The sequence below is a fragment of the Capra hircus genome, chromosome 18 (assembly GCF_001704415.2).
Source record: "Capra hircus breed San Clemente chromosome 18, ASM170441v1, whole genome shotgun sequence".
NCBI lineage: Eukaryota > Metazoa > Chordata > Mammalia > Artiodactyla > Bovidae > Capra > Capra hircus.
The window spans coordinates 63163992-63190945 of record NC_030825.1 but is presented as its reverse complement, the minus strand read 5'-3'; the positions used below and the strand labels follow the sequence as shown (position 1 = coordinate 63190945).

At 44.2% G+C, this 26954-nt stretch overlaps 1 protein-coding gene across 1 annotated transcript in view; it reads right to left on the bottom strand.

Annotated features, from left to right (window-relative positions):
- The window catches only part of LOC102174328 (cationic amino acid transporter 3-like), a 29701-nt gene extending 2970 nt beyond the window's left edge, over window positions 1-26731 (bottom strand). Inside the window, exons 1-11 of the mRNA XM_005692937.3 lie at window positions 26362-26731; window positions 25632-25790; window positions 24643-24820; window positions 24305-24417; window positions 23905-24127; window positions 23600-23739; window positions 23395-23497; window positions 18965-19152; window positions 18598-18764; window positions 18217-18325; window positions 17957-18061 (exon numbers count right to left, since the gene is read on the bottom strand). Of these exons, the coding sequence (XP_005692994.2) occupies window positions 17957-18061; window positions 18217-18325; window positions 18598-18764; window positions 18965-19152; window positions 23395-23497; window positions 23600-23739; window positions 23905-24127; window positions 24305-24417; window positions 24643-24820; window positions 25632-25790; window positions 26362-26731 (1855 nt within the window). The remainder of the gene's footprint in view (window positions 1-17956; window positions 18062-18216; window positions 18326-18597; window positions 18765-18964; window positions 19153-23394; window positions 23498-23599; window positions 23740-23904; window positions 24128-24304; window positions 24418-24642; window positions 24821-25631; window positions 25791-26361) is intronic.

The following is a 26954-nucleotide window of genomic DNA, read 5'->3' as shown; positions in this document are numbered from 1 at the left end:
CCCCCACTAGTCTGGAGCCCCAAGCCTTCTGCAGCCAAGTTCCCAGCTCCCCCCATCCCACATTCCGCTCTTCCCATCCTACCTCTGACCCCTGTCTCACCCATAAGCAGCAGCACCAGGGCCAGTGCCCAAAAGTCTGGGTACGTGGTCAGGTAGGCAGGCACATACTGAGAGAAAACTCTTTGTAATGCCTGAGAGATGTGGTTCCCACTGAGGCTGTCCAAGGCCTAGCTCCAGGCCCTGGAAACACTGGCGGGGCCTGCAGTGCTGGAAGAGCGAACATTCATTAACAGATATAAGTTGGACCTTCAATTTGCATCATGGGATGTATTTTGAGGGAAAAAGTATACAAAATACTAAATCTCAGAGTTTCTTTTCAAGAGTGGGGAGAGTAGACCGAGATGATTCACAAAGTGGATCAACTAGTTAACATGTGCTTCAGTTCAATTTAGTTCAGTTGCTCAGTCCTGTCCTACTTTTTGTGATCCCATGAACCACAGCACGCCAGGCCTCCCTGTCCATCACCAACTCCTGGAGTTTACCCAAACTCATGTCCACTGAGTCGGTGATGCCATCCAACCATCTCATTCTCTGTTCCCTTCTCCTCCTGCCCTCAATCTTTCCCAGCATCAGGGTCTTTTCAAATGAGTCAGTACTTCACATCAGATGGCCAAAGTATTGGCGTTTCAGCTTCAACATCAGTCTTTCCAGTGAATATTCAGGTCTGATTTCCTTTAGAATGGACTGGTTGGATCTCCTTGTAGTCCAAGGGACTCTCAAGAGTCTTCTCCAACAGTTCAAAAGCATCAATTCTTCGGCGCTCAGTTTTCTTTATAATCCAGCTCTCACATCCATACATGACTACTGGAAAAGCCATAGCCTTAACTAGATGGACCTTTGTTGGCAAAATAATGTCTCTGCTTTTGAATATGCTATCTTGGTTGGTCATGACTTTTCTTCCAAGGAGTAAGCGTCTTTTAATTTTATGGCTGCAATCACCATCTGCAGTGATTTTGGAGCCCCCCAAATAAAAAGTCTGACACTGTTTCCCCATTTATTGCCATGAAGTGATGGGACCAGATGCCATGATCTTAGTTTTCTGAATGTTGAGCTTTTTCCACTCTCCTCTTTCACTTTCATCAAGAGGCTCTTTAGTTCCTCTTCACTTTCTGCCGTAAGGGTGGTGTCATCTGCATATCTGAGGTTATTGATATTTCTCCCGGCAATCTTGATTCCAGCTTGTGCTTCATCCAGTCCAGCATTTCTTGTGATGTACTCTGCATATAAGTTAAATAAGCAGGATGACAAAATACAGCCTTGACATACTCCTTTTCCTATTTGGAACCAGTCTGTTATTCCATGTCCAGGTCTAACTGTTGCTTCCTGACCTGCATACAGATTTCTCAAGAGGAAATGTGCTTGCTTTATAGCTATATCGTGTCCAACTCTTTGCCATGCCATGGACTGTAGCCCACCAGGTTCCTCTGTCCATGGGATTATCCAGGCAAGAATATTGGAGTGAGTTGCTATTTCTTTCTCCAAGTTAATATGTAAAGAGGAAATTAATGTTGGGCCAGAAAATATAACAGGCAAGTTGAACCAGGAGAGCTGGGAGATGAGGGTTGCAATTTAAATCTAGCAATAAAGGAAAATTGCAAGAAGGCAACAAGTCAAACAAAGGCTTCGATGTGCTGAGGGGAGGAGCCTGTGGGACACGCCTCCCTCTCACCCACTCAGATTCCTACACCAAAGATCCTGAAACCCGGTAGCTTTCTGTTTCATTACTCACAGAGTGACGAAGAATAAGAACTCTGATTTGGGGCAGAATGGGAAGAAATTTGTGGGGAGGGACAGGTTCTAGCCCAGCTCAGTCAAAGTATCAAACCAGAGTGGTCTCCCAGCTGCCTGGAGGGAGGGGGGAACTAACCTTCATTTTGAACCAGAAATGACAGGATTCTGTTTCCTGCTCCCTTTGCCGGCATGAAATGTCTCCTCCCTATACTGCTCTGCAGGGCTAGGCTGACCCAGAGATTGCAAGTCACTATCAGGGGGCTTCCACCCTGGATATGCCAAAGTCACATTTAACATTTTGGTTAAGAGCAAGGGGAAAACCCCAGGAAACTATGATTAAAATCTTGGCTCTATCATCACCCCTATACCCTGAAGAAGTCATTCACTGCCTTGGATCTCTGTTTTCTTCTTGCTCAAATGCTGCTGATGACCACTTGTGCACTGTTAGTAGGAATGTAAAATGTTGCAGCTGCTATAGATAAATTACAGTGGTCCCTCCAAAATTTCAAAATAAAACTACAATATGATCCAGCAATTCCACTTCTGGGTGTGCACCCAAAAGAACTGAAAATAGAATCTCAAAGAGAAATTTGTACACCCATGTTCATAGCAGCATTATTCATAGTAGCCGAAAGATGGAAGCAAAGCAAATGCTCATCCACAAAGGAATGGGTAAATACAATGTGGTCTAAAGGTGCATTGGAAAATTATTCAGTTTTAAAAAGACAGAAGTTCTGACACATGGTACAACATGGAAGAATCCTGAGAAATTATACTAAGTGTCATAAGCCAGTCACGAAAAGACAAATACTGTATGATTCCACTTCTGTGAAACACCTAAATAGTCAAATTCACAGAGACAGAAAGTAGAATGGTGGCTTCCAGCGGTTGAGGTGAGGTGGACATGGGGACTTACTGTTTAATGGGTCATAGGTTTATGAGAAGAAAAGTATTCAGAAGACTGATTGTCCAACAATGTAAGCATACTTAACACTACTGAACTGCACACTTAAAAGTGTTAAGATGGCACTGGTTCTGTGTCATGTTTTATCACTATTTAAAAAAGTTGCTGCAAATGATGAATAATAGAGCTAGCTTCACCAAATTGCCGGGTGTAACAAACCCCAAGATAATTTAATAAAAATCGCTATACGGTCATCCTTTGTGGATACTAAAATCCATGGATACTCAAGTCTCTTACAGTCACCCCCCATATCTACAGAGGAGAAACCCCCAAATACAAAGGATTAACAGTAAACAGGAGACTCAAGTCAGTGGTCCACATATCATAAACCCTATATAAGAGTAATCTTTACTATTGTTAGAACACCAATCAAGAAAAGGTATTTCAGTGCTTCTGGGCATGGATGCAATATCCCCAGTCAGTTAAGTTCAGTCAGTTCAGCCACTCAGTTGTGTCTGACTCTTTGCAACCCCATGAATCGCAGCACGCCAGGCCTCCCTGTCCATCACCAACTCCTGGAGTTTACTCAAACTCATGTCCATCGAGGCAGTGATGCCATCCAGCCATCTCATCCTCTGTTGTCCCCTTCTCCTCCTGCCCCCAATCCCTCCCAGCATCAGAGTCTTTTCCAATGAGTCAACTCTTCACATGAGGTGGCCAAAGTACTGGAGTTTCAGCTTCAGCATCAGTCCATCCAATGAACACCCAGGACTGATCTTCAGAATGGACTGGTTGGATCTCCTTGCAGTCCAAGGGACTCTCAAGAGTCTTCTCCAACACCACAGTTCAAAAGCATCAATTCTTCGGCGCTCAGCTTTCTTCACAGTCCAACTCTTACATTCATACCTGACCACTGGAAAAACCATAGCCTTGACTAGACGGACCTTTGTTGGCAAAGTAATGTCTCTGCTTTTGAATATACCATCTAGGTTGGTCAAAACTTTCATACTCCAAGGAGTAAGCGTCTTTTAATTTATCCCCATCCCCCACCTTTTTTCACAAAATCCTATGTATAACTCCCAGCTCTTTTTGTTTTCATCTGAAAACTGACTCTCTCCACCCCCAGGCTGGAGCTGGGCTGATCCCTGCACTCTGGGATTGCAGAGGTCTCTTTGGGAGGATGTGAACTCAGCGCCCAGTCTCCTACAGGAGAGGGTGACCCGAGACTTACTGGATCCTTGGAGCAGAGCCTGGAGTCCTGGGTCAGTCAGGGAGGCTGAGGGTAAGCCGTGTGGGGCTGGAGCTGGACATGAATTGAGCAAACTCCTGGAGATGGTGAAGGATGAGGGAGGCTGATGTGCTGCAGTCCATGGGGTCACAAGGAGGTTGGACACAACTTAGTGAGTGAACAACAAGGGCTGGAGTAATACATCTCTAAAAACTAAAGCAGAAAGTCCCTGTTCACCAAAGAGAACTCTTAAGTTGGGGTGGGGATGGAATTGGGTGGGTGGGAAGCCGCTGTAGAGTCACTATCAGTCCTTGACTCTTCTGTGGTTACACTTGGAGGGTGTGTCTGGAATGCTTTTTTTTTTTAAAATTATGATAAAGTACGGAAAACATAAAATTTACCACTTGAACCATTTTCAAGTTTGCAGTTCCATAGTGCTAAATACATTCATATTTACACAACCAAAGTCCAGACCTTTTTTCATATGACAAAACATCAACTCTGTGCCCATGATCAACAATTTCCCTTTTCTCCTTTCCCAGTTCCTGGCAATTGCCATCGTACTTTAAGTTTCTATTAACCTGACCATTCTAGGTACTTCATGTAAGTGGAATCATATATAGTCTAAAGTCTCTTCCAGTGAGACTTGTTTCACTTAGTAAATGTCCACAAGCTCATCCATGTAGTAGCATGTGTTAGAAATCCTTTCCTTTTAAATGCTGAAGAATACTCTATTATATATAATGTTGGGCTGCAACCCCAGGCCTGAAAGCCTTGTATTTTCTCATCTTCAAGACTGAAGAAAGAGCCCAGAATCATCTTTTAATGAATAGGGGGAGTCTTACATGTTTGAAGCAAGGTCCTGGAGTGACACCTCAACCATGTTTACCTAGGGTAGGCAGGACATGGTGGTAGTCTTCACTACTGGGGGTAGGGGAGGTGACTAGTTATAGGGGGAATTAACATCAGGTTGGTTCATCGGTTACCAGGGAAACCAGCAGAAGAACGCACCCTTCACTATCTCTTTGATAAACTATTCAGGTGGACAGTTTACAGTTTAGAACAGTTATTCAGTTCAGTTCAGTCGCTCAGTCATGACCAACTCTTTGCAACCCCATGTGGACTTCAGCACGCCAGGCCTCCCTGTCCATCGCCAACTCCTGGAGCCTACTAAAACTCATGTCCATTGAGTCGGTGATGCTATCCAACCGTCTCATCCTCTGTCATCCCCTTCTCCTCCTACCCTCAATCTTTCCCAAAATCAGAGTCTTTTCAAATGAGTCAGTCCTTTGCATCAGGTGGCCAAAGTATTGGAGTTTCAGTTTCAACATCAGTCCTTCCAAAGAATATTCAAGACTGATTTCCTTTAGGATGGACTGTTGGATCTCCTTGCAGGAGACTCTCAAGAGTCTTCTCCAACACCACCACTCAAAACATCTATTCTCCAATGCTCAGCTTTCTTTATAGTTCAACTCTGACATCCACACATGACCACTGGCAAAACCATAGCTTTGACTAGATGGACCTTTGTTGGCAAAGTAATGTCTCTGCTTCTTAATATGCTGTCTAAGTTGGTCATAGCTTTTCTTCCAAGGAGCAAACATCTTTTAATTTCATGGCTGCAATCACCATCTGCAGTGATTTTGGAGCCCAAGAAAGTAAAGTATGGATAAAGTATGTAAAGTATGTAGGCGTTTACTGATTAGACCATATGATTTAGAGTGAAGTCATATGAGTAGAGTGTAGGTGTACCAGGAATGGATTGACTAGGGGTTGTACAGAGAGCAAGAGAACAGCCATCTTGGGTGGCCTGAATCTTACAAATATACACACCACGATTGGCTTATCCATTTGTTCATCAGTGGGCACTTGGGTTGCTTTCAGGTTTTAGCTATTGTGAACAAATGCTGCTGAGAACATTGCTGTACAAATGTGTATTCCAGAGTGTGCTTTCAATTTTGGGATATAGCCTCAGAAATAAATTGCTGGATCACATGGTTCTAAGATTTTTATCTGCTTGTGACAGAGAAAATGTTCACATGCTGAGGAATGGGGAAGTCATTTTGGCTCATCCATGGTTCAGCCTGAACTTTGTGTGAATGAAGACAGCCTGTCCAACCCTCACAGCTCATTTGCTTTACGGCTTGAGGTAAAGAACGTCTGTTTTGAAGATAAGGATGAGTAACTTCCTTCTCATGGTGTCCTTGTTAGCACTCCCTGGGAGATAAGGTTCCCTTCCCAGACACCAGGGTGCTACTCAGTCATTGTCTATGTACTGAGTCTGTCTCTTTTGAAACCTTGAAGGAATGCACCCTGTCACATTTGATGTGTGTGCTTTATTTGAATAAGTCATAAGACATGGTAAAAACCATGCTTCAACCGAGCAGTTCCTCAGAGTTATCTGAGAGACTGCCTTCAGAGCTATCATCCTATTTGGCTCAAATAAAACTCTCTTCTATTTCAATTATGCACTGCTTTTTTGATTATTTCTGTGGACACTTGAATTTATTCCATCATTAAGGACCCTGAGATGTAGGGGCTGTAAAACTGGAGACCCAACTCACAACCATCCTCACACCCAGGTTTTTTTTTTTTTTTTTTTTAACACTACTTGACTGCACACTCTGCACCTGACCTGAGACACTCCAGTGTGGGTAACCCCCAAGGACAGCTGGATCCCAACCAGAAGAAGGGGAGTTTAACATCTTTGATGTTAATTCAAGCAGCACAATCATATAAGAAACACTGGCTGTGCCCAGCCTTGCACATGAGGAGGGAAGAGGATAAAGGTGACTTGGTCCCCTTCTTCAAGGAGCTCTGTTTTCTGGGAGACCTGAGCACACAGCCAGAGAAGGGAAAGAGAATGGAAGGGTAATGAGCACTATTCTTCAGAGAAGGAAAAGCCCTGAAGCAAGAATCAGAGTTGGGTGGTTGGGGTGCCAGCTGGTGATGAGTTGGCATGATTACAATACGCATTAAGTGACACACACACTAAAACATTGGACATAAACCACCAACATGGGATCAAAATGTACTAGCTGACTCTTCAGTTCAGTTCAGTCGCTCAGGCGTATCCAACTCTTTGCGACCCCATGGACTGAAGCACACCAGGCCTCCCTGTCCATCACCAGCTCCCGGAGTTTACTCAAACTCATGTCCATTGAGTCAGTGATGCCATCCAACCATCTCTTCCTCTGTTGTACCCTTCTCCTCCTGCCTTCAATCTTTCCCAGCATCAGGGTCTTTTCAAGTGAGTTAGCTCTTCGCATGAGGTGGCCAAAGTATTGGAGTTTCAGCTTCACCATCAGTCCTTCCAATGAATATTCAGGACTGATTTCCTTTAGGATGGACTGGTTGGCGCTCCTTGCAGTCCAAGGGACTCTCAAGAGTCTTCTCCAGGGTGTGGAGAAAAGGGAACCCTCCTACACTGTTGGTGGGAATGCAAACTAGTACAGCCACTATGGAGAACAGTGTGGAGATTCCTTAAAAAATTGCAAATAGAACTACCTTATGACCCAGCAATCCCACTTCTGGGCATACACACTGAGGAAACCAGAATTGAAAGAGACACATGTACCCCAATGTTCATCGCAGCACTGTTTATAATAGCCAGGACATGGAAACAACCTAGATGTCCATCAGCAGATGAATGGATAAGAAAGCTGTGGTACATATACACAATGGAGTATTACTCAGCCATTAAAAAGAATTAATTTGAATCAGTTCTGATGAGATGGATGAAACTGGAGCCGATTATACAGAGTGAAATAAGCCAGACAGAAAAACACCAATACAGTATACTAACACATATATACGGAATTTAGAAAGATGGCAATGACGACCCTGTATGCAAGACAGGAAAAAAGACACAGATGTGTATAATGGACTTTTGGACTCAGAGGGAGAGGGAGAGGGTGGGATGATTTGGGAGAATGGCATTGTAACATGTATACTATCATGTAAGAATTGAATCGCCAGTCTATGTCTGATGCAGGATACAGCATGCTTGGAGCTGGTGCATGGGGATGACCCAGAGAGATGTTATGGGGAGGGAGGTGGGAGGGGGGTTCATGTTTGGGAACGCATGTAAGAATTAAAGATTTTAAAATTAAAAAAAAAATTTTACAAGTCAAAAAAAAAAAAAAAAAAAAGAGAGTCTTCTCCAACACCACAGCTCAAAAGTGTCAATTCTTCAGCACTTAGCTTTCTTTATAGTCCAGCTCTTACATCCATACATAACTACTGGAAAAATCAAAGCTTTGACTAGGCAGACCTTTGCTGGCAAAGTAATGTTTCTGCTTTTTAATATTACCACCATCTCTTCCCTAATTTCCCTGACTCATGACCTCTATCTCTCAAATATTGCATGGGTGCCTTCATGCTAAGTCGCTTCAGTTATGTCAGAATCTTTGTGACCCCACAGGCTGTAGCCCACCAGGCTCCTCTCTCCATGGGATTTCCCAGGCAAGAATACTGGAGTGGGTTGCCATTTTCTTCTCCAGGGGATCTTCCACATCCATAAATTGAACCTGCAACTCCTATGTCTCCTGCATCTATTTTTCATGTACATCCTCAAGTGTATGAATGTATTACTTAATTATATAACCATAGTTGAATTTGGGTGCTTTGTATATACATTATCTGTGAATATTTTAAATTGACTTGAGATGATTGTGACCTGTGATTCACGATCAGAAGCCTTTCCCAAGTTTTAAGTATTTTAGTCCTTCCAACTTTGCCATCCTTCCTGACAACATTTTCTGTCTTGAAACACTTCTTTGCCTTCTCTCTGTTTCTCTCTGTGTCCCTATTACCTCATGGCTCTCCCTATTCATCCTACTTGTGACACTAACTGGTTTCTGTGCCTTGGATTTGTGGGTATAATGTCCATGTACTGGTTGCATATAGTAAATTGTCCAAATCTCTGAAACCAAGTCAACTCGGCAGAACTGACACTATATCAGAGGGGAGCTGAGGGAAAGACATGTGACAGAGAAGGAGAATAAACAGACTCCAAGCAAAGATGAAACAAAAAATTCTTCCACTTACCGGGATACACTGATAGGGACCCACACGGACACAAAGAATTTTCTGCCTTACCTTATCAAATGAAGGACTCTAGAAATAATCAGCTTTGCTGTGTGTGTTATAATCCTTAGTTTATAAATCCTTAATAGTTTTTGTTTTTTTGATGGTGAACACATTTGGGTAATAAAGGTAGAAATACAATGTTACTTAATGAAACTCATATGTTATAAAACAATGTTACCTCAATAAAAAAGATCTAAAAAATTTTTTTGAGTATGACATAAAAAGAAAAAATGCACATGCCATAGTATAGAGATTGATGAGTTTTCACAAATAAACATACTTATATTAAGGCAAAGAGAAAATATTACCAGTATCCCATTACCTACCCTCCCCACATGCTCCTATCCAGTCCCTATTACTCCAAAAATAATCTCTGTCCTGACTTCCAGTAGCATTTACTGATTTCGTCTCGTATAATATAAGGGCTTCCCTGGTAGCTTAGCTGGTAAAGAATCCGCCTGCAATGAGGGAGACCCTTGTTTGATTCCTGGGTAGAGAAGATCCCCTGGAGAAGGGATAGGCTACCCACTGCAGGATTCTTGGGCTTCCCTGGTGGCTCAGCTGGTAAAGAATCCACAGTGACCTCATACTATGTGCTCTTTTAGTCTGGCTCTTTCAACTCAGTGTTGTGTTCAGACATACTGTGTAAGGTTGTTGCATATAGCTGAGATGGTCCATACTCATTGCAGTAGGGTACTCCATCATATCATCATATTCTACATTTTAAACTCAACCAGAGTTATTTGTGAATTTTATCTCATTAGAGCTGATGCTGAAGCTGAAACTCCAATACTTCGGCCATCTGATGAACAGAGTTGACTCACTGGAAAATACTCTGATGCTGGGAAAGATTGAGGGCAGGAGCAGAAGGGGGTGACAGAGGATGAGATGGTTGGATGGCATCATTGACTCAATGGACATGAATTTGAGCAAATTCCTGGAGATAGTGGAGGACAGGGATGTCTGGTATGCTGGAGTACGTGGGGTCGCAAAGAGTCGGACACAGATGAGGGACTGAACAACAATGAAGCTGGAAAACATCATGTGACTATGTCACAAAGTATTTATCCATTCTAATTTCAATGGGCAACATCACTCTTAGGTGAGACTTGGCTTTAAAGTCCCATTTTCCATTTCAGTTAGTTTCACAAGTATTTTTTCCCAAAATTAATTCCCCTTGATAACATTTGCTAAATAAAATTTTCTCTATCTTGGGGCACACAAAATATTACTTATGCATGTGATTCTTTTATCATATATATCTTTTATCAGATATAAGTGAACACTTTCTGTATTCCAGGCACTGTTTCAGTTGCTGGGAAGAAAATGGTGTCAAAGTGTTATGAGTTGAATGTATCTCTCTGATGTCAAAGTCATATGTTGAAGTCCTACCCCCCAGAACCTCAGAATGTAACTGTATTTGGTGATGGGGAGTCTTAAAGAGGTAATTAAACTTAAATAAGGTCACTAGGGTGGGTTCTAACTCAATATGACTAATGTTCTCATAAGAAAGGTGATTAGATTGTAGAGAGCATACAGAGACAAAGTGGTGAGAGATTTAAGAAATAAAAAACAAGACACCTAAATGTAGTGACTTTCATAGAAACAGTGAACATTTAAAAATATATATTTAATACTATATCTTCAGTTCAGTTCAGTTCAGTCACTCAGTTGTGTCTGACTCTTTGCGACCCCATGAACTGCAGCACACCAGGCCTCCCTGTCCATCACCAACTCCCAGAGTTCACCCAAACCCATGTCCACTGGGTCGGTGATGCCATCCAACCATCTCATCCTCTGTCACCCAATTCTCCTTCTGCCTTCAGTCTTTCCTAGCATCATGGTCTTTTCAGATGAGTCAACTCTTCGCATGAGGTGGCCGAAGTACTGGAGTTTCAGCTTCAACATCAGTCCTTCCAATGTACACTCAGGACTGAAATCCTTTAGGATGGACTGGTTGGACCTCTTTGCAGTCCAAGGGACTCTGAAGAGTCTTCTCCAACACCACAGTTCAAAAACATCTTAGATACATATTTTATGCATGTTGATTATACATATATACATATCTTATAATGTACAGATACTTTTACAAGTACACCTGTACCTTACTTTTTTGTACTTCAAAGATAATGTACTTTTTATAAATTGAAAATTTGTGGCCACTGAAGTTATTTTTACCACATTTTAGAAAAATATTTTAAAATCAAGGTATGTACATTATTTTTTTTACAGAATGCTCTTTCACACTGAGTAGAGTGTTCAGTTCAGTCGCTCAGTCGTGTCCGACTCTTTGCAACCCCATGAATCGCAGCACGCCAGGCCTCCCTGTCCATCACCATCTCCCGGAGTTCACTCAGACTCACGTTCATCGAGTCTGTGATGCCATCCAGCCATCCCATCCTTGGTCGTCCCCTTCTCCTCCTGCCCCCAATCCCTCCCAGCATCAGAGTCTTTTCCAATGAGTCAGCTCTTTGCATGAGGTGGCCAAAGTACTGGAGTTTCAGCTTTAGCATCATTCCTTCCAAAGAAATCCCAGGGCTGATCTCCTTCAGAATGGACTGGTTGGAAGAGTCTTCTCCAACACCACAGTTCAAAAGCATCAATTCTTTGGCACTCAGCCTTCTTCACAGTCCAACTCTCACATACATACATGACCACAGAAAAAACCACAGCCTTCGCTAGACGGACCTTAGTTGGCAAAGTAATGTCTCTGCTTTTGAATATAACATCTAGGTTGGTCATAACTTTTATTCCAAGGAGCAAGCGTCTTTTAATTTCATGGCTGAAATGACCATCTGCAGTGATTTTGGAGCCCCCAAAATAGAGTCTGGCACTGTTTCCACTGTTTCCCCATCTATTTTCCATGAAGTGATGGGACTGGATGCCATGATCTTCGTTTTCTGAATGTTGACCTTTAAGCCAACTTTTTCACTCTCATCTTTCACTCATCAAGAGGCTTTTTAGTTCCTCTTCACTTTCTGCCATAAGGGTGGTGTCATCTGCATATCTGAGGTTATTGAGATTTCTCCCGGCAATCTTGATTTCAGCTTGTGTTTCTTCCAGTCCAGCGTTTCTCATGATGTACTTTGCATAGAAGTTAAATAAGCAGGGTGACAATATACAGCCTTGACGTACTCCTTTTCCTATTTGGAACCAGTCTGTTGTTCCATGTCCAGTTCTAACTGTTGTTCGTGACCTGCATACAGATTTCTCAAGAGGCAGGTCAGGTGGTCTGGTATTCCCATCTCTTGAAGAATTTTCCACAGTTGATTGTGATTCACACAGTCAAAGGCTTTGGCATAGTCAATAAAGCAGAAATAGGTGTTTTTCTGGAATTCTCTTGCTTTTTCCATGATCCAGAGGATGTTGGCAATTTGATCTCTGGTTTCTCTGCCTTTTCTAAAATCAGCTTGAACATCAGGGAGTTCACGGTTCATGTATTGCTGAAGCCTGGCTTGGAGAATTTTGAGCATGACTTTACTAGCATGTGAGATGAGTGCAATTGTGTGGTAGTTTGAGCATTCTTTGGCGTTGCCTTTCTTTGGAATTGGAATGAAAACTGACCTTTTCCAGTTCTGTGGCCACTGCTGAGTTTTCCAAATTTGCTGGCATATTGAGTGTAGCACTTTCACAGCATCATCTTTCAGAATTTGAAACAACTCAACTGGAATTCCATCACCTCCACTAGCTTTGTTCATAGTCATGCTTTCTAAGGCCCACATGACTTGCACATTCCAAGATGTCTGGCTCTAGATGAGTGATCACAAAATCATGATTATCTGGGTCGTGTAGATCTTTTTTGTACAGTTCTTCCGTGTATTCTTGCCACCTCTTCTTAATATCTTCTGCTTCTGTTAGGTCCATATCATTTCTGTCCTTTATCGAGCCCATCTTTGCATAAAATGTTCCGTTGGTATCTCTAATTTTCTTGAAGAGATCTCTAGTCTTTCCCATTCTGTTCTTTTCCTCGATTTCTTTGCCTTGATCACTGAAGAAGGCTTTCTTACCTCTTCTTGCTATTCTTTGGAACTCTGCATTCAGATGCTTGTATCTTTCTTTTTTCTCCTTGGCTTTTTGCTTCTTTTCTTGTCACAGCTATTTGTCAGGCCTCCCCAGACAGCCATTTTGGTTTTTTGCATTTCTTTTCCATGGGGATGGTCTTGATCCCTGTCTCCTGTACAATGTCACGAACCCCATTCCATAGTTCATCAGGCACTCTATCTATCAGATCTAGGCCCTTAAATCTATTTCTCACTTCCACTGTATAATCATAAGGGATTTGATTTAGGTCATACCTGAATGATCTAGCGGTTTTCCCTGCTTTCTTCAATTTCAGTCTGTATTTGGTAATAAGGATTTCTTAGTATGAGCCACAATCTGCTCCTGGTTTTGTTCTTGTTGACTGTGTAGAGCTTCTCCATCTTTGGCTGCAAAGCATATAATCAATGTGATTTCAGTGTTGACCATCTGGTGATGTCCACGTGTAGAGTTTTCTCTTGTGTTGTTGGAAGAGGGTGTTTGCTATGACCAGTGCATTTTCTTGGCAAAACTCTACTAGTCTTTGCCCTGCTTCCTTCCATATTCCAAGGCCAAATTTGCCTGTTAGTCCAGGTGTTTCTTGACTTCCTGCTTTTGCATTCCAGTCCCCTAGATTGAAAAGGACATCTTTTTTGGGTGTTAGTTCTAAAAGGTCTTGTAGGTCTTCATAGAACCGTTCAACTTCAGCTTCTTCAGCATTACTGGTTGGGGCATAGACTTGGATAACTGTGATTTTGAATGCTTTGTCTTGGAGATGAACAGAGATCATTCTGTCGTTTTTGAGATTGCATCCAAGTACTGCCTTTTGGACTCTTTTGTTGACCATGATGGCTACTCCATTTCTTCTGAGGGATTCCTGCCCACAGTAGTAGATATAATGGTCATCTGAGTTAAATTCACCCATTCCAGTCCATTTTAGTTTGCTGATTCCTAGAATGTCAACATTCACCCTTGCCATCTCTTGTTTGACCACTTCCAATTTGCCTTGATTCATGGACCTGACATTCCAGGTTCCTATGCAACATTGCTCTTTACAGCATCAGATCTTGCTTCTATCACCAGTGACATCCACACCTGGGTATTGTTTTTGCTTTGGCTCCATCCCTTCATTCTTTCTGGAGTTATTTCTCCACTGATCTCCAGTAGCATATGGGGCACCGAATGAGCCGGGAGTTCCTCTTTTGGTATCCTATCATTTTGCCTTTTCATAGTGTTCATGGGGTTCTCAAGGCAAGAATACTGAAGTGGCTTGCCATTCCCAGCCATGAAATTAAAAGACGCTTACTCCTTGGAAGAAAAGTTATGACCAACCTAGATAGTATATTCAAAAGCAGAGACATTACTTTGCTGACTAAGGTCTGTGTAGTGAAAGCTATGGTTTTTCCTGTGGTCATGTATGGATGTGACAGTTGAACTGTGAAGAAGGCTGAGCACCGAAGAATTGATGCTTTTGAAGTGTGGTGTTGGAGAAGACTCTTGAGAGTCCCTTGGACTGCAAGGAGATCCAACCAGTCCATTCTGAAGGAGATCAGCCCTGGGATTTCTTTGGAAGAAATGATGCTAAAGCTGAAACTCCAGTACTTTGGCCACCTCATGCAAAGAGCTGACTCATTGGAAAAGACTCTGATGCTGGGAGGGATTGGGGGCAGGAGGAGAAGGGGACGACCGAGGATGAGATGGCTGGATGGCATCACGGACTCGATGGACGTGAGTCTGGTTGAAATCCGGGAGATGGTGATGGACAGGGAGGCCTGGTGTGCTGTGATTCATGGGTTTGCAAAGAGTCAGACACGACTGAGTGACTGAACTGAACTGAACTTGCCATTCCCTTCTCCAGTGGACCACAGTCTGTCAGACCTCTCCATCATGACCCGCCTGTCTTGGGTTGCCCCGTGGGCATGGCTTGATTTCATTAAGTTAGACAAGGCTGTGGTCCTAGTGTGATTACATTGACTAGTTTTCTGTGAGTATGGTTTCAGTGTGTCTGCCCTCTGATGTGCTCCTGCAACACCTATCATCTTACTTGGGTTTCTCCTACCTTGGGCATGGGGTATCTCAGCTGCTCCACTAAAGCACAGCTGCTGCTCCTTACTTTGGATGAGGGGTATCTCCTTATCGCCGCTGTTCCTGACCTTCAACGTGGGATAGCTCCCCTAAGCCCTCCTGTGCCTGTGCAGCCACCACTCCTTGGGTTGCTCCTCCCGGCCACCGGCCCTGGCCTCGGGTGTGGGTGGCTCCTCCCAGCTGCCGCCCCTGGCCTCGTGCTCCGGGTGGCTACTGAGGGTCACTGCCCCTGGCCTCGGGTGCGAGGTGGCTTCTCCTGGCCATCCCTCACCTCGGACACGGGGTGTCTCCTCCCGGCTGCCACTGGCCTCGGACGCGGGGTAGCTTCTCTCGGCCGCCGCCCCTGACCTTGGACGTATAGTATGACATAACTTTTAGGTGCACAGTAAAACTAAATATTTGTGTATGACTCTTATTATTGCCAATTATTTTTATTGGGTCATCTGGACCCAACCAGCAATATTTCCAAAGTATGTTTGTGCAGGTGATAGTATTTGATTAATGAATGAATCTCCAGTTTGGGTTATATCACTTATTTTATTTTGTTGGTTGCGCTGTGCAGCTTGTGGGATCTTAGTTCACCCATAAGGGACAGAACCTGCAATCCCTGCAGTGGAAGCATGGAGCCCTAATGACCAGACCACCAGGGAATTCCCCTGGTTCAATAGTTATGAAAATGCACCATTTTCTTTCCTGGAGAATTACCCACATTCTGGTTTCAATTAATGGCGCTTTCACTTGAAATGTGAATCTGTCCCTCCTGTCCACTATGAGCTGGTGGTTGATCTGGAGGCTTGACTACATTGTGAGACAGCTTTTCACCGAGTCTTGCCTATCACGGCACATGGAGTAGCACCGGATATCCGGTTGTCCCGGAAGTAAGGGAAGGGTGATAATCAGGTGAGGTCAACCTCTTCCATCAAAGTTTTCCCAACAGTTTCATCTCCGTTACTTGGATCCTACGCCTTTAATTTCATCACGACTCTCAGTTTGGTGATTTTCCTACTTCTGTTCAACCTCCTCCATCTATTTTTAAAAATATACTTGCTCTTTTTCTTATTTGGCTGCTCCAGGTCTCAGCTGTGGCGCCTGGGGTCCTTCACTGTGGTGTGAAGACTCTCCCTGCGGCAGGCTTCTCTCTAGCTGGGTTGGGCAGGCTCAGCCACCCCCCCCCCCCCCAAGCATATGGGATTTTAGTTCCCTGACCAGGGATCAAACTCATGTCTTCTGCATGGAGGGTGGATTCTTAACCACTGGACCGCTGGGGAAGTCCCCTGTTCCATCTAGTTTTAATTCACCTAATAACTTGCTACTCAGTTTCTTTTTAAAATTATTATTTTGTTTATTTATTATTGGCTGTCTGGGTCTGTGTTGATGTGCGGGCTTTCCTGTAGTTGTGATGAGCAGGGGCTCCTCTCTAGTTGTGGTGCACAGGCTCCTCACTGCAGTGGTTTCTTCTGCTGCAGAACATGGGCTCCAGGGCAGGCAGGCTTCAGGAGTCCCAGCTCCCAGGTTCTAGAGCACAGGACCAGTAGTTGCGGCCCACAGGCTCCGTTACCCTAAGGCAAGTGGGATCTTCCTGGACCAGAGATTGAATTTGTGTCTCCTGCATTGGCAGGTGGATTCTTTACCTCTGAGCTATAAGAGAAGCCTGCTGATACTTTCTTGACCTCCATCCCTCCTTCACTCTATATCAGTTGCTCAATCCCATGACCAGTCCTCTACTTCATTATTACCAAATGTCTTCAGTGTTCATAATCTCAATATCGAGTATTCTGTCTTGCAACAACTTAATCTTGTCTTTTCAGTTTCACTTCCTATTTTTCAGTTCCACCCAGCCGTAATCATTTATCAACAAACCCTTACTTCCCATCCTGTCTACCCTCCTCTGGCAATGCAAATGTTTTTTCCAGTTAGGAATTTTTCTTGGACATCCCAGGTGGCTCAGTGGATATCTGCTTGCCAATGCTGAGGACATGGTTTTGACTCCTGGTCCAGGAAGATTCCATGTGCTGCGGAGCAACTAAGCCTGTGTGCCATAAACACTGAAATCTGCGTGTTCTAGGGCCCACAACAAAGAGTAGCCCCCCACTCTCTGCAACTAGAGAAAGCCCTCCCATACCAGTGAAGACCTAGCATAGTCATAAAGAAATAAAATTATTAAAAAAAGAATTTTTCCTAATCAACTCTACTGTGTAGCTCTAAGAGCCTGAAACAGAAAAGTCAAGAAAAATGATTATTTTCACAATTGACTCTATATCTCAATAAAGCCACAGGAAAGGTACAAATGAGCATATCCCTTTATCATTATGAAATGATTCACTTCATCTGTTATTACTCTTTTTCTTATAGTCAACTTTGTCTGATATTAATGTAGCTGTGCTAGCTTTCTTGTGTTACTGTTTGCACAATATATTTATTCTTTTCGTTTTACTCACAATATATTTGTGTCCTAATATTTCAAGTGCAAGACTGGACACATATATTGTTACCCGAGTCTCCTTCCCATGTGGGAGTCTCTGGTGTTTTCACTGAAAAGAAGCAGGAGGAAGAGCTTCTTATGTGCAGTTGAGTATTTCATTTCTTCTTCTGGTTGCTGCTTACTTTGTAATTTCTTTGTGAAAATTCATCTTGCTGCACTTTCCTAATCTTTAGATAGTTTATTTAAAAGTTATACAAAGTCACAGTCACTTTGTCCATGAACGATAAATACAAGGCTCAAAGTGCCTCCACCTTCACAGTCCATAGAGGCTCACAGTGTCCTTTGAATCAAAAGATCCTCCAGTGCCTGAAAGAATTCCACACAGCTTCTACTTCCTGAGGTTAAGATGACTCAGCACCAGGGATGTTTTTGTCAAGTGTCTGGGAGGTGGAGGCTGGTGGCTGTTGATCATTGTTCTCCTCCAGGCTGTGTCGGATCCCATATCCAAAGTATATGACAAATCCTAGTAGGGAAATGAGACAATGAGAAGGAAAATGCCCACTTACAAATGCCAAATAAGCCTCCTGTTATGGTATCTGACAAAGTCTAAGGGAGGTGGTAGGAAGATGGTTGGATTCAGTCACTCAATAAGCCTCTTTATCCCAGAAAACCACTTACCAATGGCATTCCAGATGCCAAATTGGGTCCAAGTCCTCGGGGTCATCAGCATCATCAAGTAAATGTTCACAAAGATGCTCACCAGTGGGAGGACAGGCAGAGCAGGGACCTGTGGGCAGAGTCAGTTTATTCCTGGACACACTCCAGATGTCTGAAAGGGACACCCTACCCAATGTGGGCAGGACAATTCAGTCCAATTCAGGCTGTATGTTCAGTGCCTACTGAGATTGTGTATGTAAAGCACTGAGTGTGGATCAGGGAAGGGTCCATTTATTTTAGCAACTTGTCTTCTTCTCTGGGCCAGCAGAGGATGTTCGGACCTCAAAGCATGCTGACTTCATTTATCCAAGGTGGACACTTTGGACACATAAGGTCACCTACCCTGAACATTAGAGGAGAAGGGTCCTGAGGCTGCCTCCAGATGATGACTGTGACCGCAGTGATGAGCAGCAGCAGTAGCACAGCCACTGTTGTGAGCCCGGGGTCTCCAGAGAACACCTGGTTGGGCCACTGGGCCAGGATCAGGCTCAGGATGGTCAGCAGGAGAACTGCAAGGGTCAAGGTGGAGGAGAACAGGCTGGACCCAGAAGACAAAGATGTCAGGACCTGGGGTCACACCCCTCCCTGAAACCACCAACCTCAGGAAGGGCCATCATATCTCCATGACTCCTCCTCAACAGCCAAAGACAGAATCCCACCCTATCCTGTCAATTTCAGAATGGGACCAAAGAGAAATTCCACCACTCACCAAGCAGGAAGGCACATCCATAGACAATCTGGCCAGATTTCTGGATGGGGATGGTGCTGGCAGGGAACCACAGACTCTTTAGAATCCTTGGGGTGCTGGCTACAGGTACAGAGTCCAAAGGATGTTCTTCAACTTCAGGCTCCATTTCAACTTCTTCCTCTGTTTTGTCATTCAGGTTTGGCTGGTACCTGAATAGAGGTATCAAGGCAATAATAACAGCAGTGTCTTCTGACAAAACGTGGTCCACTGGAGAAGGGACTGGCAAACCACTTCAGTAGTCTTGCCTTGAGAACCCCATGAACAGTATGAAAAGGCAAAAAGATAGGACACTGAAAGATGAACTTCCCAGGTTAGTAGGTGCCCAACACACTGCTGGAGATCAGTGGAGAAATAACTCCAGAAAGAATGAAGGGATGGAGCCAAAACAAAAACAACATCCACTTGTGGATGTGAATGGTGTTGGAAGTAAAGTCTGATGCTGTAAAGAGCAATATTGCATAGGAACCTGGAATGTTAGGTCCATGCTGCTGCTGCTGCTGCTGCTAAGTCGCTTCAGTCATGTCCGACTCTGTGCGACCCCATAGATGGCAGGACCAGGCTCCGCCGTCCCCGGGATTCTCCAGGCAAGAACACTGGAGTGGGTTGCCATTTCCTTCCCCAGCATGAAAGTGAAAAGTGAAAGTGAAGTCACTGAGTCGTGTCCAACTCTCAGCGACCCCATGAACTGCAGCCTACCAGGCTTTTCTGTCCATGGGATTTTCCAAGCAAGAGTACTGGAGTGGGGTGCCATTGCCTTCTGTGGTTAGGTCCATAAATTAAGGCAAATTGGAAGTGGTCAAACAGGAGATAACAATTGTGAACATTGACGTTTTAGAAATCAGCCAACTGAAATGGACTGGAATGGGTGAATTTAACTCAGATGACCATTATCTCTACTACGTGGGCAAGAATCCCTTAGAAGAAATGGAGTAGCCATCACAGTTGAACAATGAGTCTGAAGTGCAGTACTTGGATGCAATCTCAAAAGTGACAGAATGATCTCTGTTCATTTCCAGGCAAACCATTCAATAATCCAAGTCTATGCCCCAACCAGTAATTCTGAAGAAGCTGAAATTGAATGGTTCTATGAAGACCTACAAGACCTTTTAGAACAAATACCCAAAAATGATGTCCCTTTCATCATAGGGGACTGGAATGCAAAAGTAGGAATTCAAGAAACACCTGGAGTACAGGCAAAAGTGGCCTTGGAGTACAGAATGAAGCAGGGCAAAGGCTAATAGAGTTTTTCAAAGAGAACACACTGGTAATAGCAAACATCCTCTTCCAACAACACAAGGGAAGACTCTAAACATGAACATCACCAGATGATCAACACTGAAATCAGATTGATTACATTCTTTGCAGCTAAAGATGGAGAAGCTCTATACAGTCAGCAAAAACAAGACCAGGAGCTGACTGTGGCTCAGATCATGAGCTCCTTATTGCCAAATTCAGACTGAAATGTAAGAAACTGGAGAAAACCACTAGACCATTCAGTTATGACCTAAATCAAATCCCTTATGACTATAGCCCAGTATACAGTGGAAGTGAGAAATAGATTCAAGGGATTAGATCTGATAGACAGAGTGCATGAAGAACTATGGACAGAGGTTCATGACATTGTACAGGAGGCAGGGATAAAGATCATCCCAAGAAAAAGAAATTCAAAAGGCAAAATGGTTGTCTGATGAGGCCTTGAAAATAGCTGTGAAAAGAAGAGAAGTGAAAGGCAAAGGAGAAAAGGAAAGATATACCCATTGGAATACAGAGTTCCAAAGAATAGCAAGGAGAGATAAGAAAGATTTCCTCAGTGATCAATGCAAATAAATAGAGGAAAACAATAGAATGGGAAAGACTAGAGATCTCTTCAAGAAAATTAGATATAACAAGGGCACATTTAATGCAAAGATGGGCACAATAAAGACAAAAATGGTATGGACCTAACAGAAGCAGAAGATATTAAGAACAGGTGGCAAGAATACACGGAAGAACTATACAGAAAGATTTTCATGACCCAGATAACCACGATGGTATGATCACTCACCTAGAGCCAGACATCCTGGAATGTGAAGTCAAGTGGGCCTTAGGAAGCATCACTACGAACAAAGCTAGTGGAGGTGATGGAATTCCAGTCGAGCTATTTCAAATCCTGAAAGATGATGCTGTGAAAGTGCTGCACTCAATATGCCAGCAAATTTGGAAAACTCAGCAGTGGCCACAGGACTAAAAAAGGTCAGTTTTCGTTCCAATCCCAAAGAAAGGCAATGCCAAAGAATGCTCAAACTACCACACAGTTGCACTCATCTCACACGCTGCTAAAGTAATGCTCAAAATTCTCCAAGCCAGGCTTGAATAGGATATGAACCATGACTTCCAGATATTCAAGCTGGTTTTAGAAAAGGCAGAGGAACCAGAGATCAAATTGCCAACATCCACTGGATCATGGAAAAAGCAAGAGAGTTTCAGAAAAACATCTGTTTCTTCTTTATTGGCTATGCCAAAGCTTTGACTGTGTGGATCACAACAAATTGAGGAAAATTCTTAGAGATGGAAATACCAGATCTCCTGACCTGCCTCTTGAGCAATCTCTATACAGGTCAAGAAGCAACAGTTAGAACTGGACATGGAAAAACAGACTGGTTCCAAGTAGGAAAAGGAATATGTCAAGGCTGTATAATGTCACCTGCTTATTTAACTTCTATGCAGAGTTCAGTTCAGTTCAGTCACTCAGTCATGTCCGACTCTTGGCAACCCCATGAATTGCAGCGCACCAGGCCTCCCTGTCCATCACCAACTCCTGGAGTTCACTCAGACTCATGCCCATCGGGTCAGTGATGCCATCCAGCCATCTCATCCTCGGTCATCCCCTTCTACTCCTGCCTCCAATCCCTCCCAGCATCAGAGCCTTTTTCAAGGAGTCAGCTCTTCGCATGAGGTGGCCAAAGTACTGGAGTTTCAGCTTTAGCATCATTACTTCCAAAGAAATCCCAGGGCTGATCTCCTTCAGAATGGACTGGTTGGATCTCCTTGCAGTCCAAGGGACTCTCAAGAGTCTTCTCCAACACCACACTTCAAAAGCATCAATTCTTCAGCACTCAGCCTTCTTCACAATCCAACTCTCACGTCCATACATGACTACTGGAAAAACCATAGCCTTGACTAGACAGACCTTAGTCAGCAAAGTAATGTCTCTGCTTTTGAATATGCTATCTTGGTTGGTCATAACGTTTCTTCCAAGGAGTAAGCGTCTTTTAATTTCATGGCTGCAGTCACCATCTGCAGTGATTTTGGAGCCTCCCAAAATAAAGTCTGACACTCTTTCCACTGTTTCCCCTGTTTCTCTGTCTATTTCCCAGGAAGTGATGGGACCGGATGCCACGATCTTCATTTTCTGGATGTTGAGCTTTAAGCCAACTTTTTCAGTCTCCTCTTTTACTTTCATCAAGAGGCTTTTTAGTGACTAACATAGATAGCATCTGAGAAGGCAATGGCTTGGCACATGGCACCTGGAAAATCCCATGGATGGAGGAGCCTGGTAGGCTGCAGTCCATGGGGTTGCTGAGAGTTGGGCACGACTCAGTGACTTCACTTTCACTTTTCACTTTCATGCATTGGAGAAGGAAATGACAACCCACTCCAGTGTTCTTGCCTGGAGAATCCCAGGGATGGGGGAGCCTGGTGGGTTGCCGTCTATGGGGTTGCACAGAGCCAGACACGACTGAAGTGACTTAGCAGCAGCAGTAGATAGCATATTAAAAAGCAGAGACATTACTTTGCCAACAAAGGTCTGTCTAGTCAAAGCTATGGTTTTCCAGTAGTATGTATGGATGTCAGAGTTGGACTATAAAGAAAGCTGAGTGTTGAACAATTGGTGCTTTTGAATTGTGGTGTTGGAGAAGACTCTTGAGAGTCCCTTGGACTGCAAGGAGATTCAATCAGTCCCTCCTAAGGGAAATCAGTCCTGAATATTCTTTGGAAAGACTGATGTTGAAGCTGAAAATCCAATACTTTGGCCACCTGATGTGAAGGACTGACTCATTTGAAAAGACCCTGATGCTGGGAAAGATTGAAGGCAGGAAAAGGGGATGACAGAGAATGAGATGGTTGGATGGCATCACCGACTCAATGGACATAAGTCTGAGTTAACTCTGGGAGTTAGTGATGGACAGAGAGGCATGGCATACTGCAGTCGATGGGGTCGCAAAGAGTTGGACACAACTGAGTGACTGAACTGAACTGAACTACTAACCAACATCAGACAATCTATTCATCTCTCTCCTCCCTTAAGCAGACCAGAACATATAGAAAGCAATGTTAAACCAGAAGACAATTACCTCCCCATCAACCGCCATGGGTCCAAGGCCCCCCGCCTAGGTATAGTGGAGCCTCACCTGAGGACAAGCACAGAAAAAGTACCGAGGATGTTACTAAATATCATCCCAGTTGACATGTGTTCCACAATATGTCGGAGGTCCAAGAGTAATGCCATCATGGCTAGAATGAAGGCACAAACAAGGTGGAGAAGTGGGTGAGAATTCACTAGAAATATCCAAGTTAGGAAATTGACTGGAGAAGGAGTGTGTTTCATGTATTCACCTGCGAGGTTTACAGAAGACATCACGGCCATGACAGGGGTGCCTGTGCGGGCATGGATCTGGGCAAGGCCCCGGAAAAGGAGCCCGTCCTTGGCCATTGCACAGATCAACTGAGACATGTAAAACATGGTGCCCAGGAGGCTGGAAGAGAAAATGGAAACACGTGTGGGGACATAGAGAAGAGGGATAGACTAGGCCATCTCTCCCCTTGTTTACATGGAGTAAGGTGTCTTGCTCTCTTGTCCCTCATACCAATGGACAGATGCCTGAGAATCTGACAGTCAGGGAGAAAACCATGGCACTGACCTGTATAAAAGAGCACACAAGAAGACAACAGCCATGACATATCTGGCCGGGTCCCACCCAACGTGGAGAAAAGCCTGCGGTAAGGGGCTGTAAGGATGAATCTGGTAGTAGGGCACCATGAGGGTGACTGATGCTGAGACACCAGAGTACGCCAAAAAGCCGATGAAGATGGAGATCACCATGCTCAAAGTGATGGAACGCTGAGGATTTCGGGCTTCTCTCCCTGCAGGTGTGTGGAAGTACTGGGTCAGGAAAACACACTGGAGTGAAAGCAAAAAGAAGAAAAAAATCCCCTTTCCTCTTGCATCTTCCAAAGCAGGTTAACCATCTGCCAACCCCTGTTCCCAAGGCAGCTGAAACTGTGCCCAACGCATGATGGGACCCACAATAACCATGTTACCTTTCATGACAATGCCATCAAAACCAACAAATGAGTAGAAACACAGAGCTGCTCCTCGGAGAATCCCATCAAAGCCAAAGGGCACAAACCCTCCGGAACCCAGAGGGCCCAAGCTATGGTGAGAGAAGGGATGAGGAAGAACATGGGTGGGGTGAGTTCAGTCATCTCTACTGGATTCCTCCCTTCATTCCACAAGTCCTGGGCTCTAGCACCCCCATCATCTGATCATGTGGACTCACCAGCCCAGATCTCTCTGGTTCCTACCGTATTCCCAGCTCTGCACTGCCCCTCCCCCACTTCACAAGCATTACTCTGGCCAAGGGTCATAGCCTCCTAACCTATAGATGTCACTGGATCCGGATGTGTTCAGTGTATAGTCCTGTTCTGTGAGCTGCCAGTTGTGCAGGTCTCCCTTAATGAAGCCAGAGATGATCGTGAAGATTGGAACAAAAATGTTGATGCCTGTGAACACTTTGATGACCAGGGGTGATGCATAAGAGCCCAGAAACATTACTCCTATGAGATAGATGGAATACGAAACACTCAAAATAAATAAATCCATAGAAAGAGAAAGGAGACTAATGGTTGCCAGAGGCGGGAAGTTGCAGACGGCGGCGAGGACACTGACTGCTCAGCAGGTACCAGGAGCAATCTTTCTTTTGGGGAGATGAACATGTTTGGAAGTAGATGGAGGTGATAGTTGCACAACATGGTGAATGTACTAAGTGCCACTGAATCGTACACTTTCAGATGGTTGATTTCGTATCTCACAATACATGTCTATGAAATCATCAGGTTGTATAACTTACACTTATACAGTGCTGTATGTGATATATATCTAAATAAAGCTGGGAGGTAATAATAAAATTATTAATTTTATGCTATGAGGACTTCCTTTCAACTGAAAAACAAAGCAATCTTTGATCTCAGTACAGAGGAAGAAGCTTGTTGGTCTAAGTCAATGATTCTCAGAGGGGGTGATTTTGCTTCCCAACCAGTTGGCACTGTCTGGAGGCTTTTTTGGTGTCAGAGTTTGGGGGCAGGGAGGGCATCAGTGGTGTCTAGTGAGTAAAGGCTGGGAATGTTTGCTACTCCACACCCAACACTGATGTTTTACAAACCTTACAATGCATAGGACAGCCCCCCATACTGAGAATGATCCAGCCCAATTTGTCAACAGTGCCAAGAAAAACAGCAGTGTGTGTCCTCCCCTCCTGCCACCTTTCCTTCCAGTCCTAACCCCCCTCATTCTGCCACCCAAGCATTTCCCTCCCCAGCTCCTGCTCCACACCCCACTCTTCTCATCCTGTCTCTGTCCCCTTCTCACCGATCATCACCAGCAACAGGGCCAGAGCAACAAAGTCTGGGAACGTGGCCAGGAAAGAGGGCATATACGGAGAGAAGGTCCCCTCTAATGCCTGAGAGATGTGGTTTCCAATCAGGCTGTCAAAGGTGATGCTCCACACTTTGGACAAACTGGCAGTGCCTGCAGAGGCAGAAGAATATTCATTAACAAGCATAAATTGATTCTTGACTATGTGCCATGGGATATATTATGAAAGAAAGACAGAGCACCTAATCTCAAAGAGTTTCTCCTCCTGGGGTGGAAAGGGCAGACCCAAATAACTCACAAAATAGGTCTCACTATTTGGTATAATTAGGAGGAGATCAATGTTAAGCAAGAGAAGAACACAGAGAAGTGGGACTAGGGAGGCTGGGAGATGAGAGCTGAAAATTTTAAATCACGTGGTAAAGGAAAATCCCACGAAGACAGCAGCTGACCCAAAACTTCAATATGGTGAATGGATGAGCCTTGGGCCACGCCTCCCTCTCACCCACTCCCTACAGTCCCCTTTCCTTCTGGTTTCCTGGATCATCATTTAAGGAAACGGAATAGAGCTGAGTACAATGAAGTTGTGGGGTTTTCCTGCTAATGGTAGCCTCCTCCTCAACAAGGTAGATAACAAAGTGTCTGTGAATGAGAGAAAATCCCAACCCTCCTCCCACCTCGCTTCCTGATCTTAAGATCCACACTTTCCCCCACTCCATCATCTCACCAATGACTAAATATAGGATGAGGTTCCAGCCAATGATGAAGGCACACAGTTGTCCCATGGTGACATAGCTGTAGAGATACACAGAACCAGAGCATGGTACCTGGGCCCGTAACTCTGCATAGCAGAGCCCACACATCACACAAGACAGGGCGGCCACCAAGAGGGAGATGATGGTTGCTGGTCCAGCTATGTATTTGGCCACTGCACCAGCCACGATGTACACACTTGCTCCCAAGGTGCTGGCCACACCGAAGCCCACCAGGTCCAGCGTGTTTAGATGAGCCATGGGACTCTCAGACTCCTCTATGGGCTCCAGTGGCCGCCTGTACACCAGCTTCTGACCAAGTTGGCGAACATATTGACGCAGCATCCTTGATGGAGTTGAGGAGGCTACGGTCTGCTGAGGAATGCAAGACACAAAGTCATTAAGAACGTCCATCTTAAACAACAAGGTCTTAACTGTGTAGCCCAGGAAACTCTATTCAATATTATGTGATAAACCAGGGTGGAAAAGAGTATGAAAAAGGATGTGTACGTATATATGCATCACTGAATCCGTATAGCAGAAATTCAGCCTATCCTTTCTCCAGTGA